This window comes from Athene noctua, chromosome 3, assembly GCF_965140245.1.
Source record: "Athene noctua chromosome 3, bAthNoc1.hap1.1, whole genome shotgun sequence".
NCBI lineage: Eukaryota > Metazoa > Chordata > Aves > Strigiformes > Strigidae > Athene > Athene noctua.
In genome coordinates this window covers 24583269-24599316 of record NC_134039.1, presented here as the reverse complement: position 1 = coordinate 24599316, position 16048 = coordinate 24583269, and the positions used below count along the sequence as shown (strand labels likewise).

Below are 16048 nucleotides of genomic sequence, written 5' to 3'. Positions count from 1 at the left end.
TTATTTTTTTTTCTGGCAGGACATTACTGGACAGCCAGTACTGATGAAAATGGGGTCATTGACTTAGGTGTTAAAAAAATCCAAATGGAAAAGTTTAGTATGAGATTCCTTCCTTTGAAAGGCCAAAATTTTTTCTAACCTCAAACATGCGTCTGTTTCAGTTTTGCATGTTTGAAAAGACTGATAAAATTTGATTTATCATGTTTTAGCATGAAAAATTCACAGAATCACAGAATCATCTAGGTTGGAAAAGACCTAGAAGATCATCCAGTCCAACCATTAACCTCACACTGACCGTTCTTAACTCCACCATATCCCTCAGCACTATGTCAACCCGACTCTTGAACACCTCCAGGTATGGGGACTCCACCACCTCCCTGGGCAGCCCATTCCAACGCCCAACAACCCGTTCTGTAAATAAATGCTTCCTAATATATAGTCTAAACCTTAGCTGGCACAACTTGAGGCCATTACCTCTTGTCCTGTCACTTATTACTTGGTTAAAGAGACTTATCCCCAGCTCTCTGCACCCTCCTTTCAGGGAGCTGTAGAGGGCGATGAGGTCTCCCCTCAGCCTCCTCTTCTCCAGACTAAACCCCCCCAGTTCCCTCAGCCGCTCCTCGTACGACCTGTGCTCCAGACCTTGCACCAGCTTCGTTGCCCTTCTCTGGACACGCTCGAGTAATTCAATGTCCTTTTTGTAGTGAGGGGCCCAAAACTGAACACAGGAATTGAGGTGCGGCCTCACCAGTGCTGAGTACAGGGGTCAGATCCCTTCCCTGTCCCTGCTGGCCACGCGATTGCTGACACAAGCCAGGATGCCATTGGCCTTCTTGGCCACCTGGGCACACTGCTGGCTCCTGTTCAGCCAGCTGTCAATCAATCCCCCCAGGTCCCTCTCTGACTGGCAGCTCTCCAGCCACTCCTCCCCAAGCCTGTAGCGCTGCTGGGGGTTGTTGTGGCCCAAGTGCAGCCCCCGGCATTTGGCTTTATTGAAACTCCTCCAGCTGGGCTCAGCCCATGGCTCCAGCCTGTCCAGGTCTCTCTGCAGAGCCTCCCTACCCGCGAGCAGATCAACACTCCCACCCAACTTGGTGTCATCTGCAAACTGACTGAGGGTGCACTCGATCCCCTCGTCTAGATCATCAATAAAGTTGTTAAACAAGAGTGGCCTCAAAACTGAGCCCTGGGGGACACCACTCGTGACCGGCCGCCAGCTGGATTTAACTCCCTTCACTACAACTCCTTGGGCCCAATTAATCAACCCAATATAATAATCAGTTTCACTATATCTCTGTCTTTCCAATCTAGCTGGCTTCTGTATGAACAGCAAATAATTACTATAAAACATTCTTTTTTTTTTTTTTCCCCCCGTCAAGCTCCAAGATATGGCCCACCTTATTTGTGCTCTTAACATCGTCAACGTTCCTGACTTCATTTGCGTTGTCCATGGATGTCCACGTAGCAAGCCAGTAATCTATGGCTACTATAACTGAGTGTTTCAGCAACTTTGAGAAAATCATCAGAAAGAGCAAGAAAAATCCTCCAGAGGTTAGATATCTCCAGCAGGTTTTCCACGGCATCTTTGTCCTGAGCCTCAAGACAGTTGACATATTATCATCTTCATCTTCTTCCTCTTCTTCCTCTGTGACTCAGACATTTGATCAAGTTAGCTTGGATTCAGTATTAAGAATTATACCTGGTTTTACTGGGTTTGGTTGACTTTTTTTTTTAATTATTATTTTTTAATTTTAACAGCAAAATTCAGTTTGTCATTTAAAAACAGCAGACACTTCAGACATATTTTCATAGGCTTCCTCTGTGCTCTTTGAGGAACTTTATACTGTTAGTCTGACTTTTTCCAGTTTATTTAATAAAATATTTTTGTAAATCAGGTCTTCAGTACTGACTATTTGTAGTAGAGTAGGCCTTTCCCAATCTAGTCAGCTGCTTTTATTACATAGTCAGCAGAGCACTTTGGATCACATGGAAGATTCCAGAAAGATCTCCAAAGCTCTCCATCCAGAGGCTCTGTCATCTGTCACATGAAAAAGTTGAATTTTCCCTTCATTCAAGAGTACTAAAGTTTTGTCTATGATAAAATGGTAATTGTCCACGTTACACTGAAATCTAATTGGTGGGAGACTTCTGTTATGGGAAATATATATTTTGTAGGTGCATAAACATGAGATTTAATTTTTATTTTTTTTCCAGGTAGTAACAATATGCATCTCACAGCCTTGCAGGTCGCACCTGGGGAGGAGAAATGTTGACCTGCTCTTGATAGCCCTGAATGAATTAAATTCTGGTTTTGAACATTAAAAATGAGTTAGTAAGTGATTTTTTGAAAGTTTAAATTCTACACTTTTTGGGACACAGAGACTTTGTGTACATTCCCTAGGTCACATATGGATAACCTAGAATGCACTGTCAGGTTATATTTCTGTCCTGAAGTTACTGATATGTGGTTTTTGATCTGAATGATGTCTGCTTTTTGAAGGCATTCTGTGGAATATATGGACACACCTTTTTTCCCTGTTTTCTGTTATCTCACAAAGAAGATAAAGGTTTTTAGCAAGACTTTCTTGCACAGACCAAAAGGAGGAGATTGGGAATGACCTCAATTTAATCTCCTCCAAGAATTTAACTGATAAAGTGTACTGATGACTGCACGTAGTAAGAGGTGTTCTGCTCAGTTCTGCCAAAGTATGAAGCCAACATAATATTTCAATCTCATGGGCTTTGAGGTCCAACTCTGCCTATTGTACAGTGATTGGGAATCTCATAAAAATGGAGCAATCCAGGACCTACAGACCTATAATTAAGATGACAATCCATCATGAGCATTGCAAGGTGAAACAGAAGGCAGCAGTAAAGAGCCTGTTAGTAGCCAGTATGTATTCTGTGGTCGCTCCAGCCAACATCACCATAATAATTCCTGCAATTAGTGCTCCTGTTGAGCTAAAGTGAAGCCTGCAGTTCACTTCTTCTCTTTCCTGGCACAAATTTACTGCTTGCCAGGCTGACTACTCCCTTTAGGCCTGTCTAGCATCCCAGGAAAGTTTTTGATGGGTCTTGTTGTCAGCTGCCAATATCCAACCATTCTGTCCCCTACCCCACTTTAAAAGTGATGTGAATCTCAATCTGCACTTCTAAAAGCATCAAGACCTGGGGGAAAGAAGAAGCCAAGCTTGAGAACAAAACCTAAAGCTTCTCCCATAAATAGTCTCAGCTAGAAAAATAGCAGGTTAACTCCATATTCAAAAAGGAATTGAAAATAACTACATTTGATCACATGATATTTCAAAATCCCAGAACAAACCATTCACAGATATCTCATGAGGAATAGAGCTACATGTGATCTAACATTATCGTGCCAATGACTAGGCAAAGCTACCTCAATTTGCTTTAAGTACAATTCTTACTGTTGTTTTACTTCCATCTTACCCCTCGATACCTCCAGGCAGTATGAGTTAGCAAAGAAATTAATTTTAGTACACCCTTATCTCTGTACAATGTTTAGAGAAATCTATGGAGACTCTCTTAAACAAGCATATTGTAAACATGTCGAAGTATTGGACTTTCCACTGCTATTACCAAGTGTCATCAGTGTCTTCATACTTTGTTGCTAAGAACTACCAGCTATTCAAGTGGAAAGGCAATGAAGTGTGGTAATAGACTAAATAAAGCAAAATTATAAACCATACCTTCATCTTCATCTTCCAGTTGTGACTTGGATTCTCTAGGGTACATGGCCCTTCTAAGGGTTTTTCTCTCAAGAGTAGTCTGGTCAGCTTCCATATCCTGTAATAAGGAAACTTAATTATTAATTTGAGAGTTTAGCTGTCTGCCACTGTGGTAGCACCAACAGTAACCTCGGAGAGACATTATTTGGATCATTTACCTCACAGAATGCAAAAGCACAGTATTTTAGGATTTATTTTTCAGAAAAGCCTGTTTTATCCACTTCCTTCCCTCTCTCTTTCATTCTTTCATTCCCTCTCTTCTGGAATGATAAAAACATCAAAAGAAGTATTTAAAGAATCCTAAATTTTCATGGCAATAGCTGAATAAAAGCCCATCCCTTGCCTCAGCAAAGGATCACTCGTGTACCACATTTCAGAAGGATGTTTGCCTAATGTATCCTTACAAACCACCCACGGCAGATACACCACACACTTCCTAGACAATCTATTCTGGTCCTTAAAATTTCTTACAGTTCATGTGTTTTTTCCCTAATTAAGGGAAGTTTAAAACTTGTTTTCTGAATGGTTTGGGTTTTTTGAAACCAACTTAAAAATATTTCTTTCAGAAAGGTCATCCTTGCCCAAATGCTCCTATTTACCTTTTCCAATTCTTGATCTTGGCGATTCATTAGAGTTTTCCAGTGTTCATACAGCTCAATATCCTTGTTTTGGATATCCTTTAGTGTCCCTTCTCTAAGTACCATTCCATCCTTCATTGCTATGATCTAGGGGAGAAAGAATTCAACAGGTCTACTCAGAAACATAGACACTACCTGGACCCTACAAGACATTTCTCAGTATTGGTGAGATTACCATTATACAAATTTCTGTGTTAATTTTATTCCATATTTTATTAATAATTTCTCAAGTTTGTTGACACAGCTCATAAACTGAGACTTCTATAAGCCATGCTTACCTGTACTTGTAAAAAGCATGGACAAGACATAGTAAGTAATAGTCATGTCTGCAATTAAGTTATAATTCTCTGGTGGCTTTAAATTTAAAAAAAAAAAAAAAAGTAAAAATATAATTGTTCCTTCTACTATAAAATCCATATTATGTAAAGTGGCAGCCACATGACACATGGAATTAAGGAGGGACTCTATTACAGAGAAAAGTAGTGATCTCATTAAGCATTATGGTGCTAACTTCAAGTGTATATTTTTCATTAGCAAATCTGCATCGTGGTATCTCTTCTCTTACCCAGTCAGCATGTGGTAGATATTGTAACTTATGTGTCACCAGAACAAGGGTCCTCTTGTCTTCTTGCAGAAACTTCAAAATGCCTTCCTGCATTAAATGATCACTTAAATGAATATCCAGTGCAGAGAATGGGTCATCCTGCAATCAAATCAAATTTAAAAATATTAGAACAGAATACAATATTAGTTTTATTTCTTTCAAGAATTTTTTAAAAGTAGAAAGCATCTGCCATTATTAACATTTCATCTGTCTCTTATGACTAAGACCTAGTCAGAGGGCTGTACTACAAAACAGTGAGGTAGAATCCATTGCTCTTCAGTTCATAGCAATGGACTCAGTCAATTTTTTTGTGGCTAGATATGTGCAGTGCTGGTGCCACACTGACAGTGTGGAATAATCTTGATCAAGAACACCAGAACTGAAATTTTTCATCCAAATTTGAAAATGCCAGGATCCAGAGCCAAACCTGGGCCTAATTTTGATGGGAAGCTGGCATGGGAAAGTAAAACAGAGTTAGGAACTGTTCTGATTTTGTCCAAACTAAACTGCACGTGTGCTTGGTCTTCACTTTGAGTGAGTGTGGCTAGCAACAAGACAACATTCAGATAAGGATATTAATGTGCAAACACTTTTTCTCTAAGAACAGAAGTCCTTGGTTAATTCTGAAGAGGCTCAAACAGCCCCTTCATGAACAGTAGCCTTCTGAAATTCCTGACATGCTTTGAAACTAGTAACAGAGAAGGGAATGTTGTTCCAACCCACAGCACTCTGCAGGAGAGCACTGAACCCTCAGTCTGTTCATTGCTCTCAAGGTGCTTTTCCTGGTCAGAAGTCCTGCTGATTTCAGTGGGGCTATGTTATAGTAGGTCACCACTGACAGCGAGCAGAAGTCAGGCAATCTGTTCTATTCTTCCACTGTTAATCTCTGTAGGAAATCTCACCTCTGTCAGTCTCCCAGTATGTTTTGATGCTGCCTCTGGTGGATGTTTATTTCCCATCTCTATAATTTGGATTTAGAGTTGAATACAAATCCCTATAGTCTCAAGGAATGACAGCTTTATTACTAATTTTCCATGCTCCATGTGAAAAAGAAAAATCTTACCAAGAAGACGATGTTGGTGTTCTGATAGAGTGCTCGAGCTACACAGATTCTCTGTCGTTGGCCGCCACTTAAATTAATCCCCTAATGAGTATAATGGATCAGAAATGTGCATCTTTGAATAAACATTATGATAACACTTTGGAAATATAATTTTTTTACAATTATACAGAGTTCCAATTAAAAAAAAAAACTTTGTTAAAATGCTAATCCTGTTGATAAACAAGCATAATCCTCATATACTATCAGAAGAAAAATTGCTATTCATCAACAAATCATGGGTAAGTGTAAATTATCCAGAGCTTCTCTAAGCACAGTAGGATTCTTAGACTGAAAAATGCACCCAATACTAGCATCAAATTCTGCAAGCAAAATATAGGAGACTTTAATCAAAAAATCTCACTTGAGAAACAGCTGAAGAAGGAAAAAATTTTCAAATTTTTTTGCAGTAACCCCTGGTGAATTACAATTATTTACCAGTCTGACAGCCCAATACAGACTAGATCTGTCTGAGTGACATCAGAGCGTGCCTTCTTAATACATAGGCTAAGCAGACATAAAAGGATTCATATCATTTACCCTTTCTCCAATTTCTGTCTGATCACCAAATGGTAGTAAGTCAATGTCAGGCTGCAGAGAGCATGCATCTGTAACAGCTTTGTACCTGTTAAAACAATAAAGTAATTGCAAATATTTAACCAGCAACTTTGCTAAAACAAAAACCTTCAGTTGGAATTCACTGCTAAGCTATTATGGCTCCGTAATGGTTGGATAATTGCAAAAATAAGTAGGGCAGAATGATTATACAGCAACTAATCATGGAGCATTGTAAACTAAGCACTGTAAACGGACATATTTATTAGAGATCTTTATTGGCAAGCTTACTTTTTAAAGATTCAATTACGCAAATTATTGAATACATTCCTCCCTATCATGGAGCTGTTTTGCTGGACTCTGGAGTATTTGAAGCCATTTTCCAACAAGATATTATTGTTCCCCCTTTTAGTGCCTCTTCATTTACTTCAGTGGGATATTACAGGACAAAGGATCCTTACAGTGCTTCTGATCTTGCCAGAACCAGGAAACCACATGCAAAACCTTGAAATTTGTTGTTGAGATTTTTAGGTCTGTGGGGTATCACAGATGATCTGCTAATAAGCAGCTGGGATCAGACTATTCAAGTGGTGTAATTCAGCCTTGCCCCTTTGATATGAGTGAAGTTATGCTGATGGATGCAGTAGCTGAAGAATCTGGTCCCTGAAATTTTAGATGATGATTATCTGGATTTTGAGATTTTTGGTCATTGCTAAGTTTTATTAAGCGGGAATGGAGTCATACATCTTAAAAAAAACACACACTGAGAGGAATAGGATATGGTTTTAATAACTTAAAACAAAGAGACTGTTGCCTTTGAAAACACCAGCAATTTGCTTTCCTTAAGTCAGGTCACTTTTTCCACTGTATTTGTTGCTGGCCTTTTAGAATGACACAAGAAGCAAGTGCTGGATAGGTACAACTGAAGCTGTACACATCAACCTTCACATTCCCTTCTCCTGTATTTCTAAAGGAAGAATTAAGGTTACTTCCTTGAGGCAACCCATCTTCATACATGAAGTGCTTTTGGTAGAGTGGCTTCTCCAGTAATTTGATCACAGCAAAATTAGCACATAAACTCAGTAGGAGCACATCTAGAATCCCTATTTCCAGAGTCCTTTGGCAACCTCAGGCTCCATTAAACCAAATGAAAATATGTCAGTAGTCTCCAAAGAAGGGATTAATCCCACCTAACTTTAGCTGCTTGAAAACTACACATATGGCTTCTGCTGTATTTCATGGAGAGTCAGCTGCTGCTGTGTGATTTCTTACAAACATCTTTGCACTCTGGCTGAAGGGGTAGCCTTGAAAAACTGATTTAAAACAGAAACCTTCCTTTGAGATGGCTGAAGTCAGGTTAGCTAAATCCACCCCAGGGTTAATGTGCCTTGACTTTTTTCAGAATCTACAAACTTCCTTCAGAAGGAGAAGCCAAAAACCTCATTGAAAGAAGCTGCCAGGTGTTTTTGCAAGGGGGTTGATATTTACCTCTGTTTATTAAATGGGCTCCCAAAGATAATGTTCTCCTCCACGGTTGCATTCAGCAGCCACGGCTTCTGGGCTGCATAAGCCACTGAGTATCTGTTTCTATGTAGAAGATAAAGAGCATTAGTAAAAAACAAAGCACCCACATTATGAAATGTCCGAGGATCAGATTTTTAAAAATTAATTTTATGAATGTGCATTTATAAAAATACAGGGAAACACATAGGCAAGGCAACTGTTACAAAGGTGAAGGGAAGAATTTTAAATTAGATGCTTTTGTTAGAACAGCACCCACTCTCTCCCCTGATGGCAAAATCTACGCTCTAGGTTGTAATCTATTCTGCTGTAAATGGCTGATACCTACCTCAATCTAGCAACTGTAATTTCAATCCAAAGGTAAATTATAAGTAATAAAAATTATTAAATTCTCACAGAAATAGTTATTTGGTATTTTTTTCTCTAACATCAAAACAGATAGTGAAAAGGCACTGTTTAAATGGCATCAGTAAGCTTGTTGCTTTCTGAAGATTTAGATTATTTCATGTGGCCCTACACACAAAATACTTTTTTCTTTGAATGCTTTTTTCCTTTAAGTCTATTAGATCCTCAGTAGACCGACATGATATTGGAAAAAAAGGCAGTTTAATACAGACTGGGGAGGAATCACTGCAGTCTCCATAGTATTTATTAGTCATACTTTAAATGTGTCTAAATACCTAATGATGTGTACAATAGGGATATGAACGTTCTTCACTTCTGGCTGTTTTGCCTTTGTACAGCAGCAAAAAAAGGTCCTGTATTTTCAGACATTTTTCTGAGGTGCCCAAGATGTGTGAGGAAGGAGATGTGAACTGGTACCAGCTTGTGGATCAGAACACTTATCTTCCTTCTCAGTTTCTTTGATGGTGTTGGTTCAAATCAAACATTTGATATAACTTTGTATGTAAGCATCTAGGATTTGCTGTTGAGAGAGAGGGTGCTATAGTATGAGAAATAGCTGGTTAGAAGCAGTCAATAGTATTCCCAAAATTATAGGAGTTTTAGCAGTTCAGTATGCACTAATATGAAATATGTCCTCAGGATTATCAGGTAGTAAATCATGGTGCGGCTCCCAACCACAGCTATGTGTGCCACTACTTCTCTATCATTTATGACGTGTTTTTCGTACAGCTTGTCCTTTTAAACCTGCAGGCCCTTTCCCTGAAGCCAGGGGTGGAGTCACTGCTTGATTTCAGTTGGAGAACTGCCAGCTCCCTTCACATGCTTGTGCCTTGCTCCATCACACAGCCATCAAGCTGTGTTGCAAGAAACATGAAAACCAGTGCTGATCAGAAAACATGCAAACACATGGGAGGGTACATGTAATGATGTCTTATATCTAGAGTCCCTGTCTTGCAAGATATGGAGCACACTAAACACCCAGTGATATCAAATGGGAACTGGGAGCACTGAACATCTTTCAGACTGGACTGAGGTAGTGGTACAATGGCTTGAGAAGATTGGGATCCACTGGATTTAACACAGTACATCAGTTAATCCTACAGTAAATTATTATGGACATGGTAAGAAAACACAGAGATGGCTGAAGGGTATAAAGATGAGGGTTTGAGGAAGCTCTGAAGAAATGAATGAGTATATTATGATACACTAAAAACAGAAATAATACCTTCTGGATGCTTCAAAAGAAGGTTCACTTTCATTTACACTGTAAGTTATGGTAAATGACATTTAGTAAGCAGGAAATAACATTTTGTGCTAGCTCTATATATGGGAAAACTGGAGTTAAGTGCACATTTTAAGAACTCAACATCACTTTGGGGGGTTTTGGTTTTTGTTTTTTTTGTTGTTCTTAAAGAGAAAATAAACAAAGTCTAGTTAAAAATATATAACTTTTCTAAATACAACAGTTTCATATATATGTAGTGCATAGTGGCTAAACAGGCAATCTATGTTCTTAGAAAATGTATTTAAAATGAAAAATGTATTGTAAAACCTATCAAAAATGAAATTATTAATATTGCCCAGGCATATAAAAGGTTGACAAGCAATAAGCTTCTCCACACAGTTCCATCAATGACCTGCAAAAGCTGGTAACTACTCTAATGTCAAATTTCTCCCAGAGCAAAGATTAGTTTTGCAGATATGATTTTGCAAACACACTTTTGAATCAGAACTGATTTTCAACCTGTTTATAGCAGTAAGACTGCATCAAGCCATGCATGGCACCACAACACACAGGCTTTTCTTGTCAACCTCCACTTCTTAAGGATTATATCCATGAAATACATTTTGAAGAACATGCAATGTCAGTAATGATAGGAAAGATTTTGCAGTTCCCTCTGTTTGTTAACTGACTTATGGAATGGCAGCCAAAGCAGTTCTGGACCAGCGATGGTGCTCATGTCCAGGCATGGCAACACATCCCTGCAAAGTGCAAAACCTAGAAGAGTAAGTTTATGCTAGGTAAATGCAAATGGGCATTAGAAGGGAATAGAAAAATGACATTAATGTGTTATTCGCCTGACTTGAAAAAAACGCAGATAAAAAAATCTTCCCCTCCCAAGCCTACAAATCCTCCAGATGAAATATTTTACTGCTGAGACAGAAACATCTGCTTGCCTGCTGGGATACGGGTAACTGCAGCTACACTCATAAGCAGACGATCCAAGTCTGGCAAAGGGCATAAAAATTCTAATAGCAGGCCCCTCATAATGCCAGACTCACATATTAAACATCTTCCCAAAATGCTAGAACTAAGACATGTTGCTTTCTGTGCTTCACATCATCTTTCTAAGAACTTTGATAATTCATGCCTCCTAAAGTGTGTTTCCTTCATGCACCTATCACCAGAGAAGATGTTGCATCAGAAGTGAATAAACCCTGTGGATTATCTCAGAAGGGTCAGAGAGCCATAAACTGAGGCTCAAAACAGACATCGCTTCACCAGAGTTGGTCCTTTATTCAGCAGAAGCTTCCAGTCTTCTCTACAGTGGAAAAAGTTACAAGAAAGCAAAATATGGAGTTTAATGAGAGATTAAAAAGAGATCAGAAATTAGGTCAAACAAAAAAAAAAGAAGAAAGCCTAAATACCCTCTATTAAAAAACCCAAACTTTTATCAGCAGAGCATTGCAACAGTAGAGAAAGGGATAATGCGTTCATGTGTAAGTTTGGGAATGGCCTTTGAAGTACTGTTTAACAAAAACTGTACACAAGCCTTGCGAGACCTCTTGCAATTCAATACCAGATTTAACGTGCTTGTGTTTATGATCATATAGAATATCTGAATGAGCAAAGACTAATTTTAGGATCTCAATTTCTTAAACTCTTCTTCCTTGGTTAGAAATTTCATTCCATGCTTAGCTTGACAAATACACTTTAATTCTTTCAAATTCTGAGTGAAGTTTCTGTGAGAACCCATGTCCATTAATAATCTCATGAATAAACACATAAAATACCTTTGCTGAGCTGGGACCTTCACAAATAAAGGGATTAATGTATTTGGTCTTATACTTTATAATCCTACTGAATCTGAAAGAGTGATGCAACTGGAGGGCATGGGAGTGGGCTGAAACTGAAGCTCCTGAGATTTCTAAAGAGAGTATTTTATTTGCCCACTGGGATTAGTAATCTTTGCTCTAATTTCTTTATTTATTGAAATGTGTATATTTATACTGATTTTTATTCTGTACTATAAAATACACATATTCCCTAAAATGGGGTGTGTTAAGTTCAAGTCTGAAATGGTAGGAAAGATCAAACTGATTAGATTGATTAGATATTTTTATAAGATTTTGAATATATAAAATGATCTGTCAGAAATGTATTTAAATCAAAGTTTGAAGGAAAAATTAAAAAGAAACCTTGTTGAAGTTTGGACAACTTTTATGCTAACTCTGGATGTTTTAAAATAGACTAAAGCATCTCTAACCAGGCCCAGATTCCTTCAGCCTACAAAATGAAAAGGGGCAGGGGGTGGCGGGGGGGGAGGGATACAAAATCTCTAGGATATCACTGTAACAGTAAAATGAACCATTTCCTCTGATAATACAGGTAAGAGATTTGAGGCAAGGCAAGGACCCACCATCTACCCAAATTCTATCCAGTAGTTTGGAGGAATTTGTTCCTATCCCTGCAACCAGCCATAGAAGCACAGCAGCACTAATATTCATGCTGACTTTGGCTACTGATGTTTATCTCTCCGATCATGTATCACTTCAGTGTCCATAATGCCCTTCAGTGTTTTCTATGAACTACTGTGGTTGCAACCTTTTGGTAAGCAGTTGTACTTTGCAATCCTTCTGAGGGCAGCAGTGACTTTTCCTAATTTTTCTTGAACCTTTCCATAGCTTGAGGGCAGAACAGGCCATTTGGGAGGATCTACGTTGTAATTCTTGTGTTTCCTGTGCTTTTCACTTAGTACACATCAACCTGTTTGCACAGAAACCAGTTCAATGTACAGAAAATATATACCAAATGAAAATGAAGGGCTTCCACTTAGCTACTCTTCTTTGCTTGTTGGTCTGAGAAGGTTCTGATTGTTTGGCTTGGTGTGGATGAAGGGAATACATGTCTTTGCATATTCCCCACATCTGTCCATTATAGACTTAGCAGTTAATAACTCAGATCTGAAATAGGCTGAGATGAGGTGCTGCATCTGGATAGCCTCATGCTTCAGTGTTTAAGAAGTCTCTCTAGCTGATTGATCACTGGGAAAACAAAAAGCCAGCTCTCTGTCTAAGGTTTGTAAAGTATCTGAGGCATGTCTCATATAAGTGGGAAAAACTGAGATGTGGCCCATAAGATTTACCCTGGCCAAGATCTCTTACAGAAAGATACATTAACATGCTTTCTTTCCCTCAGGTCCCAAACCAGTGACAACCCTGGCAGTACAGCTCTCACTGCAGTCAACTACAACAGCAACAGGGTATTCAAACCCCATGATGGGCTTCCACAGTGATGCATCGCAGGATTACCCCAGTAATGGGGCTGAAATCTTATCCATCATTATTATTACTGTGTTGTTATACCTGAATTTGTTGAGGAATTCACCTAGCCTGCATTTCATCCCTGGATCAGTAGCTGCGTTAGTCATGCATGTGGAACCACATGGAAATGGATTTAAGAGAACAAATAAGACCTTTATTATGGTTTTGTAAAATATAGGATCCACTTAGTTAAATACCTGAAGTATCCTTCTGCATTCATCTGTCTGTCAGGCAGTCTGAAATTATCAGCAAAACATAACCATGTTTGCATCAGCTATATCACAGTACCAAATTATAATTTGCAATGAAAAAAAGTCAGTAAGGCCTGGGATGCTTGCTAAAACCTGAGTTGCCTGGTTATGTACAGACTGCTAATCAACTGACAATATGATCTTAATCTCTCTTGAACAATGTGAAACTTAAATAGTATTTCATAAACTTTCTCTAGTATTTTTCTAAGATTTCTTGTTTTCTCTAATCTTCCTAAGATTCCATATCTTTCTCTAGGACAAATTTCAGTTTTCTCATATCTTTGAAAACAATTGTCAGAATAATTTCAAGGTTCACTCTACTAATTCCTTGACTTTTCTTAAATTACTCAGAAAAAAAATGCTTGATTGTGAGGTCAAAATTTTCATTATGTGTCTCAAAGAAATTAACTGTGGTAAGTGCCATACTCTTCTTCCTTCAAAGCTTAAACTCTCATATAATTAAAACAAAGTCTTGCCTTGGCTCCAATTGTACCTGCTACTCCAGTGAGATTATACATTTAGAATAGCATTGAAATATGGCTAGAGAAGAAAAAAAGCCACACATACTAGCACAGGAAAAGCAAAAATATCCAGCTTGCAACATTGCTGTAAGAAAAAGATGACAAAGGAGGTTACTAGTCAAGGGATGGGGCAACAAAATATTGGTGCCTCTGACAAAATTCGCCCTTTCTTATCAAAAAGCTATTTAAGAAGATTTTGGCTTAGTAGTTTTAAGGAAACAGAACTGATCTTTAAAATCAAAGAATGATCTTGGGTTACAGAACATCCTTTCTACAGCCTCTGCCCAGCCTAAGCTGGAAGAGTCGCTGCTGCCCCACTTAGTTTCTGTAGGAAGTTCTCATTCACTGGGGCTGAATCCATGTGGATCCCAAGGCTTGACCTCACTGGCAGTTCCCTCTTCAGCAACAGCTTCTTCACAGTCTTTACTCTTTAGGTATTCAGTGTACTCAGGCTGCTTTCTGACCATGTTAATGTGAAGAGTAACACTGACTTCTATAGCAAGGCTTGGGCAGATACCAGGGAAAGGGAAAAGTCTTGCTCACATGTTATTATGTCATGTTTTTTTCTACTAGCAGTAGCATCACTGAGTGGGAAACACAGCCTTTCCTGTATGCTGGTACCCCTTGACTGAAGAAGATCCAGCCTGTCATGCTTTAACTGCTGTGTGCAGTAGCAGCATAACAAAGCTGGCTTCAGTTATAGTGAGTACTGAAGCCTATTTGGAATAGTATAAGCTTTCTATTCAGGTCATTTGCTAAGGCTAATATATTAGATATTAATTGCCAGGCTAGCCTCTTTCCCCTCCTAAGGGACTCTGCTCTGCCTGCTCTGAACCATGATAAAACAGCAATGAAAACCCTTCATAAATTTGCAGGTGATGCCTTCCAGAGAGGATCTGGGTGATGATAATCATTCAACATGCAGATCTGAGACATGAAGTTTACATTTCTCACATCAAATCCCATATACCTCCTTCTTAAATTAATACAGCAATTAGTAGCTATATGAAACATACTTGCTCCAGTGAACTTTTCCCTCCAGCGTTTGCATCTCTCCCAGTATAGCAAGGAGAAGTGATGACTTGCCACAGCCAACTTGACCCACAATCATTGTCATCTGACCTATGATAACAATAATAACAAACACATTTTCAAAAAAGAAAAAACTGGTTCTACTCAAGTCCACAAGGCCCAGCTAGATCCAGTTCTACATCACTTGAACTAGTTGATTAAATTCGTTAGTACCCACTACATAAATGGGCAATATTGCATGTATTCATCTGTGGAAGTATACATTAATGGATAGTATAAGTACACACTAATCTCCAAAGGAACGAGACTATTGCTTTGACATAATATTATAGTACATTGCATGGGACTGTGTTACTTTATGGAAGTTATTTAGGGTCAAATAATATAAAGTGGGGAGTAATTATTCAGTCTGGGGTTCCATGAAAATTTGTGCCAATCTAACAAGTTACTGCAACTGAAAGATCCATTACTTTTTTCTTCTTTGCTGTAGTTCTCCTGCCTCTACCACCAATTTTCCACCTTCAGTCCTACTCTGTAGTGGCAATGGTGCTTCTCAGATCTTCCTGTAAACTAACTGAACTCACTAACTGGCCAGTTAGTGCATTTGCCAGGTAAGCTTCTTGCCAGCTGAGGAGCTAAGGGTCTTATTCCTTTCAAAGGAGGTAAACTCTTAGATTGGCTGACCCAGCCTGTGAACTCATGGCCTTAGATTGTGAACTCCTTGGAGCAAAGACCTTCTGCTGGTGTTGTACGTGGCACTGGGCTAGTACAAAGGAGTGTTCATCCAGGTATGGGACATCTAATGCTACAATGAAACAAATGATACAGACTTTGGGATTGCTTAGTAACTATGTGACATCAAAAATGTGTCAGCCTAAAGTAATAAGCTATCCTAAAACTAAGCACTTGATTGGATATAAAAATAAAAGACTACTTAATAACATGAAATACCAACAGATAGTGTTAGGAAATTTACAGCATTAATAACAAAAACAACAACAATAATAATAGAAAATAATAGTTGCTACTTCTCACACTTGCTGTGTAAGTCTTCCAAAACAAATCAACGTTTTGTAAATCTGTGGAACTCCTAGCCAAAAGACATTGAGGGTGCAAGGAATTAAGGAACTA

General features: G+C 38.7%; 1 protein-coding gene across 9 annotated transcripts in view; it reads right to left on the bottom strand.

Annotated features, from left to right (window-relative positions):
* Positions 1-16048, bottom strand: part of ABCC9 (ATP binding cassette subfamily C member 9) — a 76344-nt gene that overhangs the window by 23580 nt on the left and 36716 nt on the right. For 7 of the 9 annotated variants that reach the window (XM_074902316.1, XM_074902323.1, XM_074902318.1 and 4 more), the window contains 10 exons: positions 14902-15007; positions 13311-13349; positions 9794-9832; positions 8131-8229; positions 6628-6712; positions 6052-6132; positions 4950-5087; positions 4346-4471; positions 3708-3804; positions 1398-1645 (listed from right to left, as the gene is read on the bottom strand). In XM_074902316.1, coding sequence (XP_074758417.1) covers positions 1398-1645; positions 3708-3804; positions 4346-4471; positions 4950-5087; positions 6052-6132; positions 6628-6712; positions 8131-8229; positions 9794-9832; positions 13311-13349; positions 14902-15007 — 1058 coding nt within the window. The remainder of the gene's footprint in view (positions 1-1397; positions 1646-3707; positions 3805-4345; positions 4472-4949; positions 5088-6051; positions 6133-6627; positions 6713-8130; positions 8230-9793; positions 9833-13310; positions 13350-14901; positions 15008-16048) is intronic. The other 2 variants (XM_074902320.1, XM_074902321.1) reach the window with 2 other exon arrangements.